The 12,825-nt window shown below is 34.0% G+C and overlaps 1 protein-coding gene across 1 annotated transcript in view; it reads left to right on the top strand.

Moving 5' to 3' along the window:
- Nucleotides 1–12,825, top strand: part of TMEM47 (transmembrane protein 47) — a 41,418-nt gene that overhangs the window by 16,975 nt on the left and 11,618 nt on the right. The window contains exon 2 of the mRNA XM_069063837.1: nucleotides 11,273–11,413. Coding sequence (XP_068919938.1) covers nucleotides 11,273–11,413 — 141 coding nt within the window. The remainder of the gene's footprint in view (nucleotides 1–11,272; nucleotides 11,414–12,825) is intronic.

The following is a 12,825-nucleotide window of genomic DNA, read 5'->3' as shown; positions in this document are numbered from 1 at the left end:
TCTCTCTCTCTCTCTCTCTCTCTCTCTCTCTCTCTCTCTCTCTCACTTTCTCTCCTCTATAGGAGGAATTTTACAAGATTTTCACTAATTGGGATAGCAGGAATCGGTTGTTGCCTGCCTTGATGGAGAGAATATTCACATCAGCAAGATCACTGAATTTGATTACTTGATTACAATCTAATTAACTTACAAGATAATTGTTTGTCTTAGGGCCAATAAAGATGAAATTTATAATTATAGTTTCTTTCCCTGAATTTGTGAGAGAAAGAAGGATAATTCCTGTCTATTTTGTGCATACCATTTGCCTTGTTTATCCTATATTTGTATGAATTAGACAAATGAACACAAATATTTGACAGATCTCCTATTCCAAATTTGCCTAAAAAGGGACTTTTTGGAAAGGTTGTAAGATACTTCTTCATCTCTACATCTTTTATCTCCCTTCTTCAAGTACACATCATTAGGCAAGTGATATTTCAAATATGCTTTATATTCCTAAAATGGATGATATATTCTTTAGTGTACCACCAACATAAACATTCTGAAATCTTTGTTACTAAATGCCCATATCATTCACTATGAATTTTCACTTCTTACCTTGATTTTAATGTAGTTAAAAATAAACTTGCCTTAGTGTAAATGATTCAGTTTACTCTAGAAATTGTTAAATTCTCTGTAATAAACTAGAGGACTATTGATTTTCATGTATTTGGTCAAGTTACCTTGAGGAAAGGGTATATTTGAACATACCATACCCCTCCAAATATATTATTGTAACACTTTTAAATTATCCTACTTTATTAAATTAACAGTTTTGTTAACAACTATGCAAAAGAATCATTATATAGAAATATCATGTCGTCACAAGTTTATAAATATAAAGGTAGACACAACCTTAAAAGTTATCTAATCCACCCTCTTCCATTTGATCAGTGAGGAAACAGAAGCCTACAGAGGTTGGTGACTTGATCAAGTTTATATGACTAGAATATAAAAAAGCTAAAAGTATTTTACAAATCAAAATTTCACCCCTTTTCCATGAGACAGAAATATGCGAAGTCAGTGTTTTCTTCTATTAAAATAATTGCATGTTTACATTCTTTATCATTGTTTCGGATTCTAGATTTTTTCCCAAAACCTAAAACATGGTTCTTTCAGACTTGTATGATTATTTAACAGTCAATTTGTATTACTGTATTATTTATCTTGATGATTATGAGGGATCGTAGAGGAGTTTAAAAATCAAATGATCATGCTATAGTCATGTATATATATATACATAAATGTATATATATACACATAATCTGGTCCTATACTATAGGTGTTTCTTATTTATGGTTATCCTGGCACAAAATAATATGTGAATTTGCTTATTGTTTTTCTAATAAATATTTTGCTAACTACCTGTCCAGCAGTAAGAAAGTTAACTAATATAGCCAAGACATCCATCTTATGGAGAAATTCTCAGGAAAGTGAGACCAAGTTATATTTCCCTTATCTACTTCATTTTCTGTATGTATACAGTTTTTTTTTTTTTTAAAGCAATCAGGGTTAAGTAACTTGCTCAAGGTTACAGGGCCAGTTATTTCTGGGTGTGGTGCTGAGTGTCTGAGCCTGGGATTCGATCTCCAGGTTATCCCAACACTAGAGCTGGTGCTCTTACTTCCTGTGCTACCTGGCTGCCCCAAGGCAAGATTCTTTTTTTTTTTTTTGGCTTATTTGGAGGGTAATCGGGATTAAGTGACTTGCCCAAGGTCACATGGCTAGTTTTTTGTGTTAAGTGTCTGAGGCTGTATTTGAACTCAGGTCCTCCTGACTCCAAGGCCAGTGCTCTATTCACTGCGCCACCTTGCCACCCCCTGTATGTATACAGTTTTAACAGTTAAATATCATATTTTGAAACTTTCAGTAGAAAATTATCAATCATTGTTATCAGTAAAGACCACATAATCATATCGAAAAAAACAAATTTTAATTAAACAGAATAGTTCTGGTGCCAGCTTGTAAAGATTTTTATTTCCTTATGATATAGTTTATGAATTAACTTTCCATTAAACCTTAAAAGTATGTATCATTATGTTACTTGTGACTATATTATTCAAAGAATTCAATTATACTCTGGGAGAAAAAGAATGTTCTTCAGTGATTTTATTAATAGAGTCACAATCCAGGATTTGTGGATTTTTAAAACTTGTTGAACTAATTTTCTGCCTTAAATAAGATTCTTAACCTCCTGTATCTATGATTCTAGGTGAAAAAAAATGGGATTAGAAAAGCAATACAAATCTATTTCCTTGATAACTAAAATAAAACTCTTTCCACTAATGAAACTTGAAGTTTCACAGGAAACTTGAAGTCTTTACTGAATACGGGAATGTTAAATTTCCATGCTTATTAGAATCTGCAGTGTCTAAATAGTTTTAGAAAACTTAAACCGAAGACATTTGTAGATAACTAAGGGGAGACATTACAAATAGACAGGAAAAGATAACTTTATTATGTCAAATGAAGCAGAATGATCATTTTAGGTATATTGTTTTTGTTAATGTGTTCTGCTTCATAATTTCTAGACAATGAAAATGAGAGCAATATTTCTATAATGTTTTAAGGGTCACAAAACAGTTTACTTATGAAGGCCATTTAAAATGATGTTTTATCTGGCAATTTTTAGAAATCACATTCTCCTCTTTTGAGCAAATCTCTTAGAATCAATGTCATTTTTAAAATACACAGTGGAAAACATAAATGATTTGGGGATGGGGTCATTAAAACATTTTTAAAAGAAAAGGAAAACATTTAGACTGGTTTTAAACGACTAAACAGTATGAATAATATAACTCGAGATAAAGTCTGATTCTTTATTGATGTCTAATTATAGTTCTCAGTTAGGAGCTTACCATTATTAGACATTCAACTACACTAACACCTATAGATGAAACTTAATTAGAAATGGGTGAAAGGGAACTTTCTGTGAGATTGAAAAGTAGTAGACAAGTAGCAAAATCTCTGCGATAAACACTGTTCTTTGACCTCTTCGACCCTACAAAAATCAACATTGACTTTAACACTGCTCTCAGAGTCTGAAAGGGGTTCATTTAGGGATCTTAATATTAACTGAAAATCCCAAGCAACTTTTTCCCTATGGTTTCTACAATTAGAATTTCATTCTCCTGTTGAACCTTTAGGAAATGGCTTCACAGAACTTATGACCTTTAAAGGACCTCATAGTGGATAAGATTTTTAAAGTAAATCAATGATAACATTCTATGGGATTTGAAATATGAATAAATGTCCAATTTTCTGGTACAATCTAAGAAAATATGGAACAAAATAGGTCTATGTTATGGCTACTGAATTGTATTTTAATTACAGTCTTAATGGTTTCTCAGGTGTTTATCATATCTGAAGTCACATAATACAGAAAGCTAGATTGATTTTTTTTATCATATTTTTATCTTACATATGTTTGTTGTTGTTCAGTCAATTTTCAGTTCTGTCCATCACTTTATGATGTCATTTGTGATTTTCTTGATAAAGATAAGGGATTGGTTTGCCATTTCCTTCTCTTGTTCAGTTTAAAGATGCAGAAACTGAGACAAACAAGGTTAAGTGACTTTCCCAGTGTCTAAGCTAGGATTTGAACTCAGGAAGATGAGTATTTCTGACTGTAGGGCAGACAGGTTATTCACTATTCCATCTAGTTACTGTACCTGTCCGTCCATCTTTACCTACTGTAAAGCCAAGCATGAGCAGTTTTTCAGAGGACTGCTGCTGTGAAGAGCTTTCAAAGTTCTGATTACACAGTATAGTAGTCTCTATTTATTCAGTAAAAAACTAAGACAAAATATTCAAAGAAAATCAAGGTACAACCTTCACAATGTTACAACTTATCACTAAAATAGCCACAAAGTTTTCACCAAAGTGGTCACATAGTTTTAAGCAAAGTACATTCACTTAGTCAATCACAAAGTGCTTAATTCAATCACAAAGTACAAAAGTCAAAGTCCCCCACCCATGGGGTGCAATTAAGTTACAATATCATCAGTCACTACTCAATACCCTCTTAAGGGATAGTGGAAAGTACAAAGGCCATCCACCCCTAGGTCACAAGTAATTTACAGTTTTATCTGCCAGCATTAAATACCCAAGGAGGGGTCTATTACACCTACTTATATGTCCATCTATTAAGTGATTTATTCATTCATTCACTTGCTCATTATTTGTTCAGTAACTCAGTCACATCTTTATTCATTTATTTGTCCATTTATTAATTTATCCATCCATCATTCATTTGTTTCTTATTTAAGTTATTTATTGATTTATCTATTTATATGTTTATTCACTTCATTTGTTGTTTTTTTTTTTTTGGAGGGGGTAAGGTGGGGTAATTGGGGTTAAATGACTTGCCCAAGGTCACATGGCTAGTTTTTGTGTTAAGTGTCTAAAGCCAGATTTCAACTCAGGTCCTCCAGACTCCAGGGCTGGTGCTCTATTCACTGCACCACCTCATCACCCCTAATTAATTCATTTTCTACAAGTTATAGAAAGAGGTTTTTGTAGCAATGCTCTATAATTGAAGTATTTGGTTTTCATACTTTCCTCTTCCCAACCAATATTCCTGTCTATACTTTGACCCTGAACCTTTCTGGAAGAAGTATTTATAGTCAGACTGCTTTGAGAGCATGGCAGCTTCATTTTAGATATGTTTCCCAAATTCTGAAGGATCTTCCTGGGTCATTGTTTCTCTAACCAGTTTAATGACATAGTTAAACTGCTGCAGGGGCTCATATTACTTTCCCCGAATAGATCACTATATGTTCACTGCAGTAAAATCAATAAAATTCAAATTTCAAATGAGGCAAGCTGATGGTGTGCAACTACTAATTTTAAGGTTACTACACTTGTTAAGGCTATTTGGTAACTACCATGCCTGGATCATTCTTCTACTACTACTACTATAGTATAATGTCTGTGAAAGACATATGTTTGTAAACAGATAAATTTAATTTTAATAGTAGGTCATCAAAAATTCACATTTCATGTATTACAACATATTATACAAGTAGTAATTGGCACCTTAAGTTTGATACAGAATTGTACTGATTTTAATCATTTAAAATTTATCTAAGATTTTAAAATTAATGAAAGTGTTGTGAGCACTTATTATGTGGTTTTAAATATTTATAAGATACAAGACTCTTCAAGTCAAAAGATTAGTTGAAAATTTCCACTGCAGATATGAATCCAGCATTTTGACTATGTATCATAAATGTCAATGCTGTTTCATAAAGCATTTTAACATTTTGTAAAATTGTATTTAACACTTAAAGTTCTTTTAAGATTTATGTTTCGTTTGTGAGGTAAGTATGCTCTATTTTGCATTTCGTGGTGGTCTAGGCATTACCCTATTGTTGCCAGGTATTTAAAAATGAGTGGGATAGAAGTTGTAATTGGGAAATGAAATGATGAAATGACAAGACACGGCAGTCTTATGATCTCAGAAATGACAACTCTTTATATGCTTTGGACATAGCCAAGAAAGTAACTAAAGGCTGGAGAAAAACTGTGGACCTGAGAATTATTACAAGCACCAGAAAACCATGTAAGCCTGTATCTTAGAACACTTTGAATACAGACAAACAGACACACATGCACACATGAAGAAATTCATGTGTGTATAGTATACACATATATGTACATATATGCACATATGCATCTTGTATCTCTACCTATTTATATATATATATACATTTCTATATACATATATACATGCATATATAATCTTGTTAAACTCTTGGTTTTATAACATATTTGATTCTAAATATACCCTTTCTCCTCCCTTCCCAGCAAACCATTTCATGTAACACTGATTCAAAAAGAAAAAAAAATACAACTTGATAACTAACACATTGACTATTTCTGTTAATATATTCAATATTTCATACACAATGTACCTTACCACTGAGATGAAGGGAGGGAGAGGAATTTTCTTATCTCTTATCTTATGTCAGGCTTGGACCACTTGACTCTTGGCCACTTTCCTAACTGTCATGGATATTTGTTTGCCTTTAGTCAATTACGACTAGGGTTATATTTAAAGCCATAGTTACAGGGAGTGTTGCTATGGTACTGCATGAACAAAGACAACCAACGTTTTGAATTTAAGCACAACAAATCCTTACAAGATTTAGGTAAGTATTGGTCATGTACCAGATACAAACACACACACACACACACACACATTTGAAAAAGATCAACAAGTAACACCACTTTCCCTAAAGTTAGGATGAGACCCTAACTACTTTAGGACAAGTCCTATTCAATTTCATTTTTTCTAGGCTATTCATTAGCTTCTTCCATTACAATCCATTTGTACACAATTAATTAAAAGACACAAATCAGAGAGCATTTACTATTAGGCACAGTTTTATGTAAAACACAACCAGGAATTAGAAAAAGCTCAGATAAATAGAGAAATCATTTAGGAATGCTTAACAACTTCAGGCAAAGAGAAAGGAAAACTTCACTATTCTTCCAATAAACCCATGGAGCAACAATAGCCTTCAACTTCTGTCTGTCCCAACAACTCCTATCATTTTTTTTTTCAGTAATGACAGGCCATGACTACTGGAAAGAAGCTCATACACTAGTCTTTGAATTCCCATCACAAAATACCTGGAGGACCTTATCCAATTTCTGTCTGTCTCTGTCTGTCTCCTGTCTCGCTAACTCTGTCTCTCTCTCTCTCTCTCTCTCTGTCTCTGTCTCTCTGCCTCTCTCTTTGTCTCTGCCTCTGTGTCTGTGTCTGTCTCTCTCTCTATCTCTGTCTCTCTGTCTCTGTCTTTGTGTCTCTCTTTCTCTCTCTCTCTCTCTGTCTCTCTCTGTCTCTCTGTCTCTCTCTGTCTCTTACTCTCTCTGTCTCTCTCTCTCTGTCTCTCTGTCTCTCTCTGTCTCTGTCTCTCTCTCTCTCTCTCTCTCTCTCTCTCTCTCTCTCTCTCTCTCTCTCTCTCTCTCTCTCTCTCTCTCTGTCTCTCTCTCTCTCTCTCTCTCTCTCTGTCTCTCTCTCTCTCTGTCTCTCTCTCTGTCTTCTCTCTCTGTCTGTCTCTGTCTCTCTCCCTCAACTCCTCCTTCATTAAATTCAGGAAAGTCTAGATATGACAGAGGCAAAAACATGTGGAGTATGCTCTATTATTACCATGCTGGCTCAAGAAGCAAAACGGGCCTCAGGCTCATCCCCTTGGGGGCACTAAGCAACTCTTTTTTCTTCTTCAGTGTACCCAAGTTATACTTCCACAAGCAATCAAAAAGTTCTTCACTGTATGCTTACTAGAATGGAATCACTGTCTGCACATGTTTCAGATCTCTCTAATACATGTAGTATTATATATCATCATGTCTTCTAGTAGTAGGTTCCTTAGCTTGTTTCATTTAAGGAGAGGAGAAGGAAGAGGATGAAGAGAAAGAGAAAAAAAGAATGAAAGGAAAGAAGGAAGGAAGGAAAGAAGGAAGGAAGGAAGGAAGGAAGGAAGGAAGGAAGGAAGGAAGGAAGGAAGGAAGGAAGGAAGGAAGGAAGGAAGGAAGGAAAGAAGGAAGGAAGGAAGGAAGGAAGGAAGGGAAATCAGCATTATGTGATCAATACCTTGAAAAGGTCTGGCTATATGTACAACACTTCTGAATATCCCACTTCCATAAAGTGGTACAGTAAGAGTTTCTGGGGGTGGCCAGGTAGCACAGCAAGTAAGAGCACCGGCTCCAGTGTTGAGAAGACCTGGAGATCGAATCCCGGGCTCGGACACTTAGCACCCACCCAGAAACACCTGGCCGTGTAACCTTGAGCAAGTTACTTAACCCCAATTGCTTAGGGGCGGCCAGGTGGCTCAGTGAGTAAGAGCACCAGCTCCAGTGTTGGGACTACCTGGAGATCGAATCCCAGGCTCAGACACTCAGCACCACACCCAGAAATAACTGGCTGTGTAACCTTGAGCAAGTTACTTCACCCCGATTCCTTAAAAATTAAAAAAAAAAAAAAAAGAGCTTCTGACATTTTGTGACCCCATTTTGAGGTTTTCTTGGCACATATACTGGAGTAGTTTGCATTTCCTTCTCCAGATCATTTCTCAAATGAGAACCTGAGGTAAACCAGGTCAAGTGATTGCCCAGGGTCACATAACTAGAAAGTGTCTGAAGCTAGATTTAAACTCAGGAAGATGAATCTTCCTGATTTCAGACCAAGCACTCTATTCGTTGTTCCACTTAGCTGTGATTGTCACCATAGAAGTAGTATCATTATAGAATGCACACATGTGCATATATGGCTATGCATGTATAAGAATATGTGCGTGAGAATCAAGTTAAGAGTAGTTTGATAGTCAAGACCTTGATTCAAGTCTCACCTTTGAAAAATAACTGAATATTTGCCCTTGTGCAAGTCACTCTACTTTTTAAAATTGAAATTCATTGATAGAGGGAATATCTTCCTTTGGGGCTGTCATATACTTATGAAATCACAGGTCCACTCCCTATTCTGCATGTATATACAGGTGTGTGTATGTGTGTGTGTTTCATAAAGAAAAATAGTTTGATTATTGTTTTTTTGTTGGTGTGTTGTAGGTGATGTACTTTCATGTAATAGATTGATACTTTTTAATCCTGTCATTTTCACCAGCAGAAACTCCTTATATCATAATTTTATGGAAGCACCTTACCTGATATGATATTGAAAACAAAACACTGCATAGCAGTGACATAAAGTTTTTATAGCTTATTTATGAGAAATAATCAACCAGAGAGAGTAACCTTACTTAATTTATAGGATTAGTACTATACAAATCAATTACCAAAACTATGCTTGATAGAGCTTCACAAAATCACGAGGATGTACATTGAAAACGGCTGTCATGTCAAAAAGCCTTTAATTCAGTATGCAAGGATACTGAAAGCTAACTTCAATCCTAGACCAATTTCATTATCCTTATTGGCTGCCGTTGAGTGAAGCAAGAAGTTTTCCTGAAGTATATGGCTAGTCGTTTACTATATGTAACTGGATTTTATGCGAACTTTGTTTGTCTATGGAAAAAATGAAACAAAACAACCAAAAAATCTGAACTTTATCTTTGCTACACCAACCAAGCCCTGCATTTTTAGGGGGGATATTCCAAGTATTTCACTGATACTTCAAGTAAAAGAAGCTGTGTAAACAAAGACATGGAGACTTTTTTTTTTTTACAGAGAAGAACTATGAGATGATAAAGCTGTGTAAGAATATTTTTTTTAAATTAGACTGAGGAACTCCTCCAAATGGAGAATTTTTCTCAGCACTGTGGCTAACAGAAATCAGTAGTCTCTCACTTCCTTGGATCTTATCCTCCAAAATAAATATTGTTTTAAATAAAAGAGTCATTAAAATATTGGGAATAAGTTTTCAAAAATCAGAAAATAAAACCAAACCTTTTGCACAGGGAGGGATATGTAATTTAATTATCCAAAATTAATTCAAGCTCAACTTCTAGACTATATGTATATTAGTTTTCATTTATTAAATGAATAATGCTACCACAAAATTATATAAACATATATAATTTTAGTATATATAAGTATTATATATATATATATATTGGAGCAGAAGTCAAGTGACATGGTTTCTTCTCTTTTTTATAGTACAGATCTGTATAAATTTGCACAAGGTATGTTCTCTTTCTGACTTTCAGTTCCCTTATCTATAAAAAAGAAGGCAATAGACAAGATGACATCTGAAGTCCTTAATGACTCAAATATTCTAACTATTAGTGTTCAAAAAACAGCTTAGAAATGTGTTGGATAGAAGAGCTGGGATTAAAAGTAAATTATATCAGTAATTTACTGTATTTACATTGTACTTCTAACTTTTCAATGCTTTTATATACCTATTCATTTCCTCAAATTATTAGTTCTATATACCATTTCTGTTTTTTCTTTTACCTTTTATACCAAATGGAGGAAATTTCTTAGTAACCTTCACAGTTAACTTGTTTGAAGAAATCTGGAAGTATATAAATACTGTGCTTTGACCATGGAAAGAACTCAATAAATGTTGAATGAGTGAATGGAAAGTAGATTCAACAGCAATGTAGCATTTTTTTTTCTAACTCACCATACAAATATAATCTTAGCATGTGTTTCCCAGGTTGTGGTGAGAGTATTAGGACAAGGATGAGAGAGAGAGAGAGAATCCAAGGAGCTAAAAGAAACAATTCAACTTTAATTTTTAATAATAATTAGCATGTATATAGCACTTTCTCTGTGCCAAACACTTTAACATTTAATAAATTTAACATTTAATAAATATTCCATTCTGATGGGAGGAAAATGATGTAAGAATACTAGAAGGGTAAAGTCACCTTCCTTTGAGATTCAAGAAAATAGGAAACATCTTACAAATTAAATCCAGCAATGGGTATGATTCATATTTCAGAATTTTAGTACATTTATGATCATTAGAGTCGATACTGCCCCCATAAATACAGAGTCCAGTCCCTTCATTCCTTCTCATTCTATAGGGTTCTGGTCCAGGTTCTTCTGTCAATCTTGAAAACAGGAGCTAGGTAACACACTGGACAGCTTTTGCTTGATCTTTTAATATTGTCTGTAGACTAATACAATATTCAGACTGTCTGGTACCCCTTCCCATCACTATATGACTAAGCCAATTCTTTTTACCAGTGATTAATTTTCAAAATTCTATATTTATAATACTTTTTATGTGCAAGTTATCATTAATAAATTGGTGCAGCTTGCTTTTACCCACCATATATTTTTTACATGGCAATTTGAAAGGATTTAACATAGATATACATGAGTGAAATCCTTAGAAAGACAAAAAATGGGGAAAACAATGTCCTGAATGTCACAGGAGCCTTGGTGAGTTAAATTATACAAACAAAACAAGAGATATATTATCATAGATCTGCAAAAATCAGTAAATTTAAAGCATATTAAGTTTCACCTTTTCATTGTACAAATGAAAACATTGAGTTTCATGGATTTTGAGTGGCTTATACATATTGAGTGTTATACACATAGTAATCCTAAGATGTGATTTGAAACCAGGTCCTCTGACATGAAAACCAGCATTTATTCTGCTATCTCACACTATCTAGAAGAGATTTTTCTCACTCCACTTTTCAGTTAGCTTGTTCCATTTAGCTATACCTTAGTATGCACTGTGGTCCATTACCCAACTTTATATTTTGTGGAGTTACAGCTTAACATAATTTACTTTGTTTTCCTCTTCTAGACTGGCAGATTGCTACACTGGCCTTACTCTTGGGTGGTGCTGCCATCATTCTCATTGCCTTCCTGGTTGGTTTGATATCGATCTGCGTGGGATCTCGGAGACGTTTCTATAGACCAGTTGCAGTTATGCTTTTTGCAGCAGGTAAATATATTCATATTTTCCATGTCTGCATTAAAAATTCATGAAGCTCTCTCCTTCTTCATTATCCATGCAGAAGTAGTACATCTATATTGCACCACATACAAATTTGGTGACATTTGCTATGTCTTAAGGCAAATTGGATTAGACATTAGCAGATTATTAGTTTTTTTAGTGTGTTAAATATTTAAAAAGTCAAAAGTTCAAAACTTTCAAACCAAATATGAATAAACAACACTGCTTGCTTAGCAACTGTAACAGATTTATTTATCAACAGTCCTTTTATTTGCCTTACAGAGGGTTTTGTTTCTGGAACTGCACTTTCAGTCTTATAAAAATCTTTATGAGTCTTTTTTTTTTTTATTCCTACAACTTGAAACTAGTGAGTTATTCCAAAAGCTATGCCATCATATGTAGTTCAGTGTGAAAATAAATCAATTGGTTTTAAAATTTGTTATTTCTTCCCTGTCTCACTGATAAGTCAGTTATGAAATGTCAATTAATTTGTTCTTAATTTAACTATCACAATATGAAACTGTTCAGATCTAAAACAACACCAATGAAATAGATGTTTAAAAATCACAGGGAGACATTTAGAAACAGCCTCCCTAAGAAAAAGGTGAGTAAATTCTTTAATGAAATTAGTAAATTCCATTAACAATTACCTTGTTAAATATTATGATCATATGAAATATATACATTTGTATATTGAGGTGACTTCCATTCATTCTGTCAATCATCTTTCTGTCAAAGACTACAATATCACTTATACAATAGTGAATAATGAATAGATTTAAAGAGCCATGTAAATGGCTAGATGAATTTTTAAAAGTCATTAAAATGATAGGAATAGAGAGGTACTTATTGAATTTGAAGTGTATTGAGAATATAAAAGAAAAAAAGTGAAAAATGATAAAGTGTTCTGCTGCCCCCTACTGTTTATGTTCATGTTTTTACTTAGACACCTAGACAGAAAGATTCCTTAAGTGTCAGGACAGATTGTTATAGAAGACAATAAGGTCAAACTACCAGACTTTACAGATAAGAAAACTGGGACCCAGAGATGTTAAAGTCACCACTTACAGATAATAAACATGGAAGAACAAAAATAAGAGACTCATAATGTTATTGACCAATCTAAAAAGCAAATGCAAAGATCACCTAGTCTAATTCCCTTATCTGGAAATTAAATAATTGAATTCAAACTAGGGGAGACTAGGTGGCACAGTGAAATAGATCACTGGCCCTGGAGTCAGGAGGACCTGAGTTCAAATCCGGCCTCAGATAGTTAACATTTACTAGCTATGTGACCTTGGGTAAATTCCTTAATCCCAATTGCCCTACCTTCCCAGGAAGGAAGGAAGGAAAGAAGGAAGGAAGGAAGGAAGGAAGGAAGGAAGGAAGGAAGGAAGGAA

The sequence above is a fragment of the Petaurus breviceps genome, unplaced genomic scaffold (genome assembly GCF_028583685.1).
Source record: "Petaurus breviceps papuanus isolate PSGF00001 unplaced genomic scaffold, PetGlider_PUasm1.0 90603, whole genome shotgun sequence".
NCBI classification, from domain to species: Eukaryota; Metazoa; Chordata; class Mammalia; order Diprotodontia; family Petauridae; genus Petaurus; species Petaurus breviceps.
The sequence above is the reverse complement of the archived record's forward strand: the minus strand, read 5'-3'. Positions and strand labels throughout refer to the sequence as shown.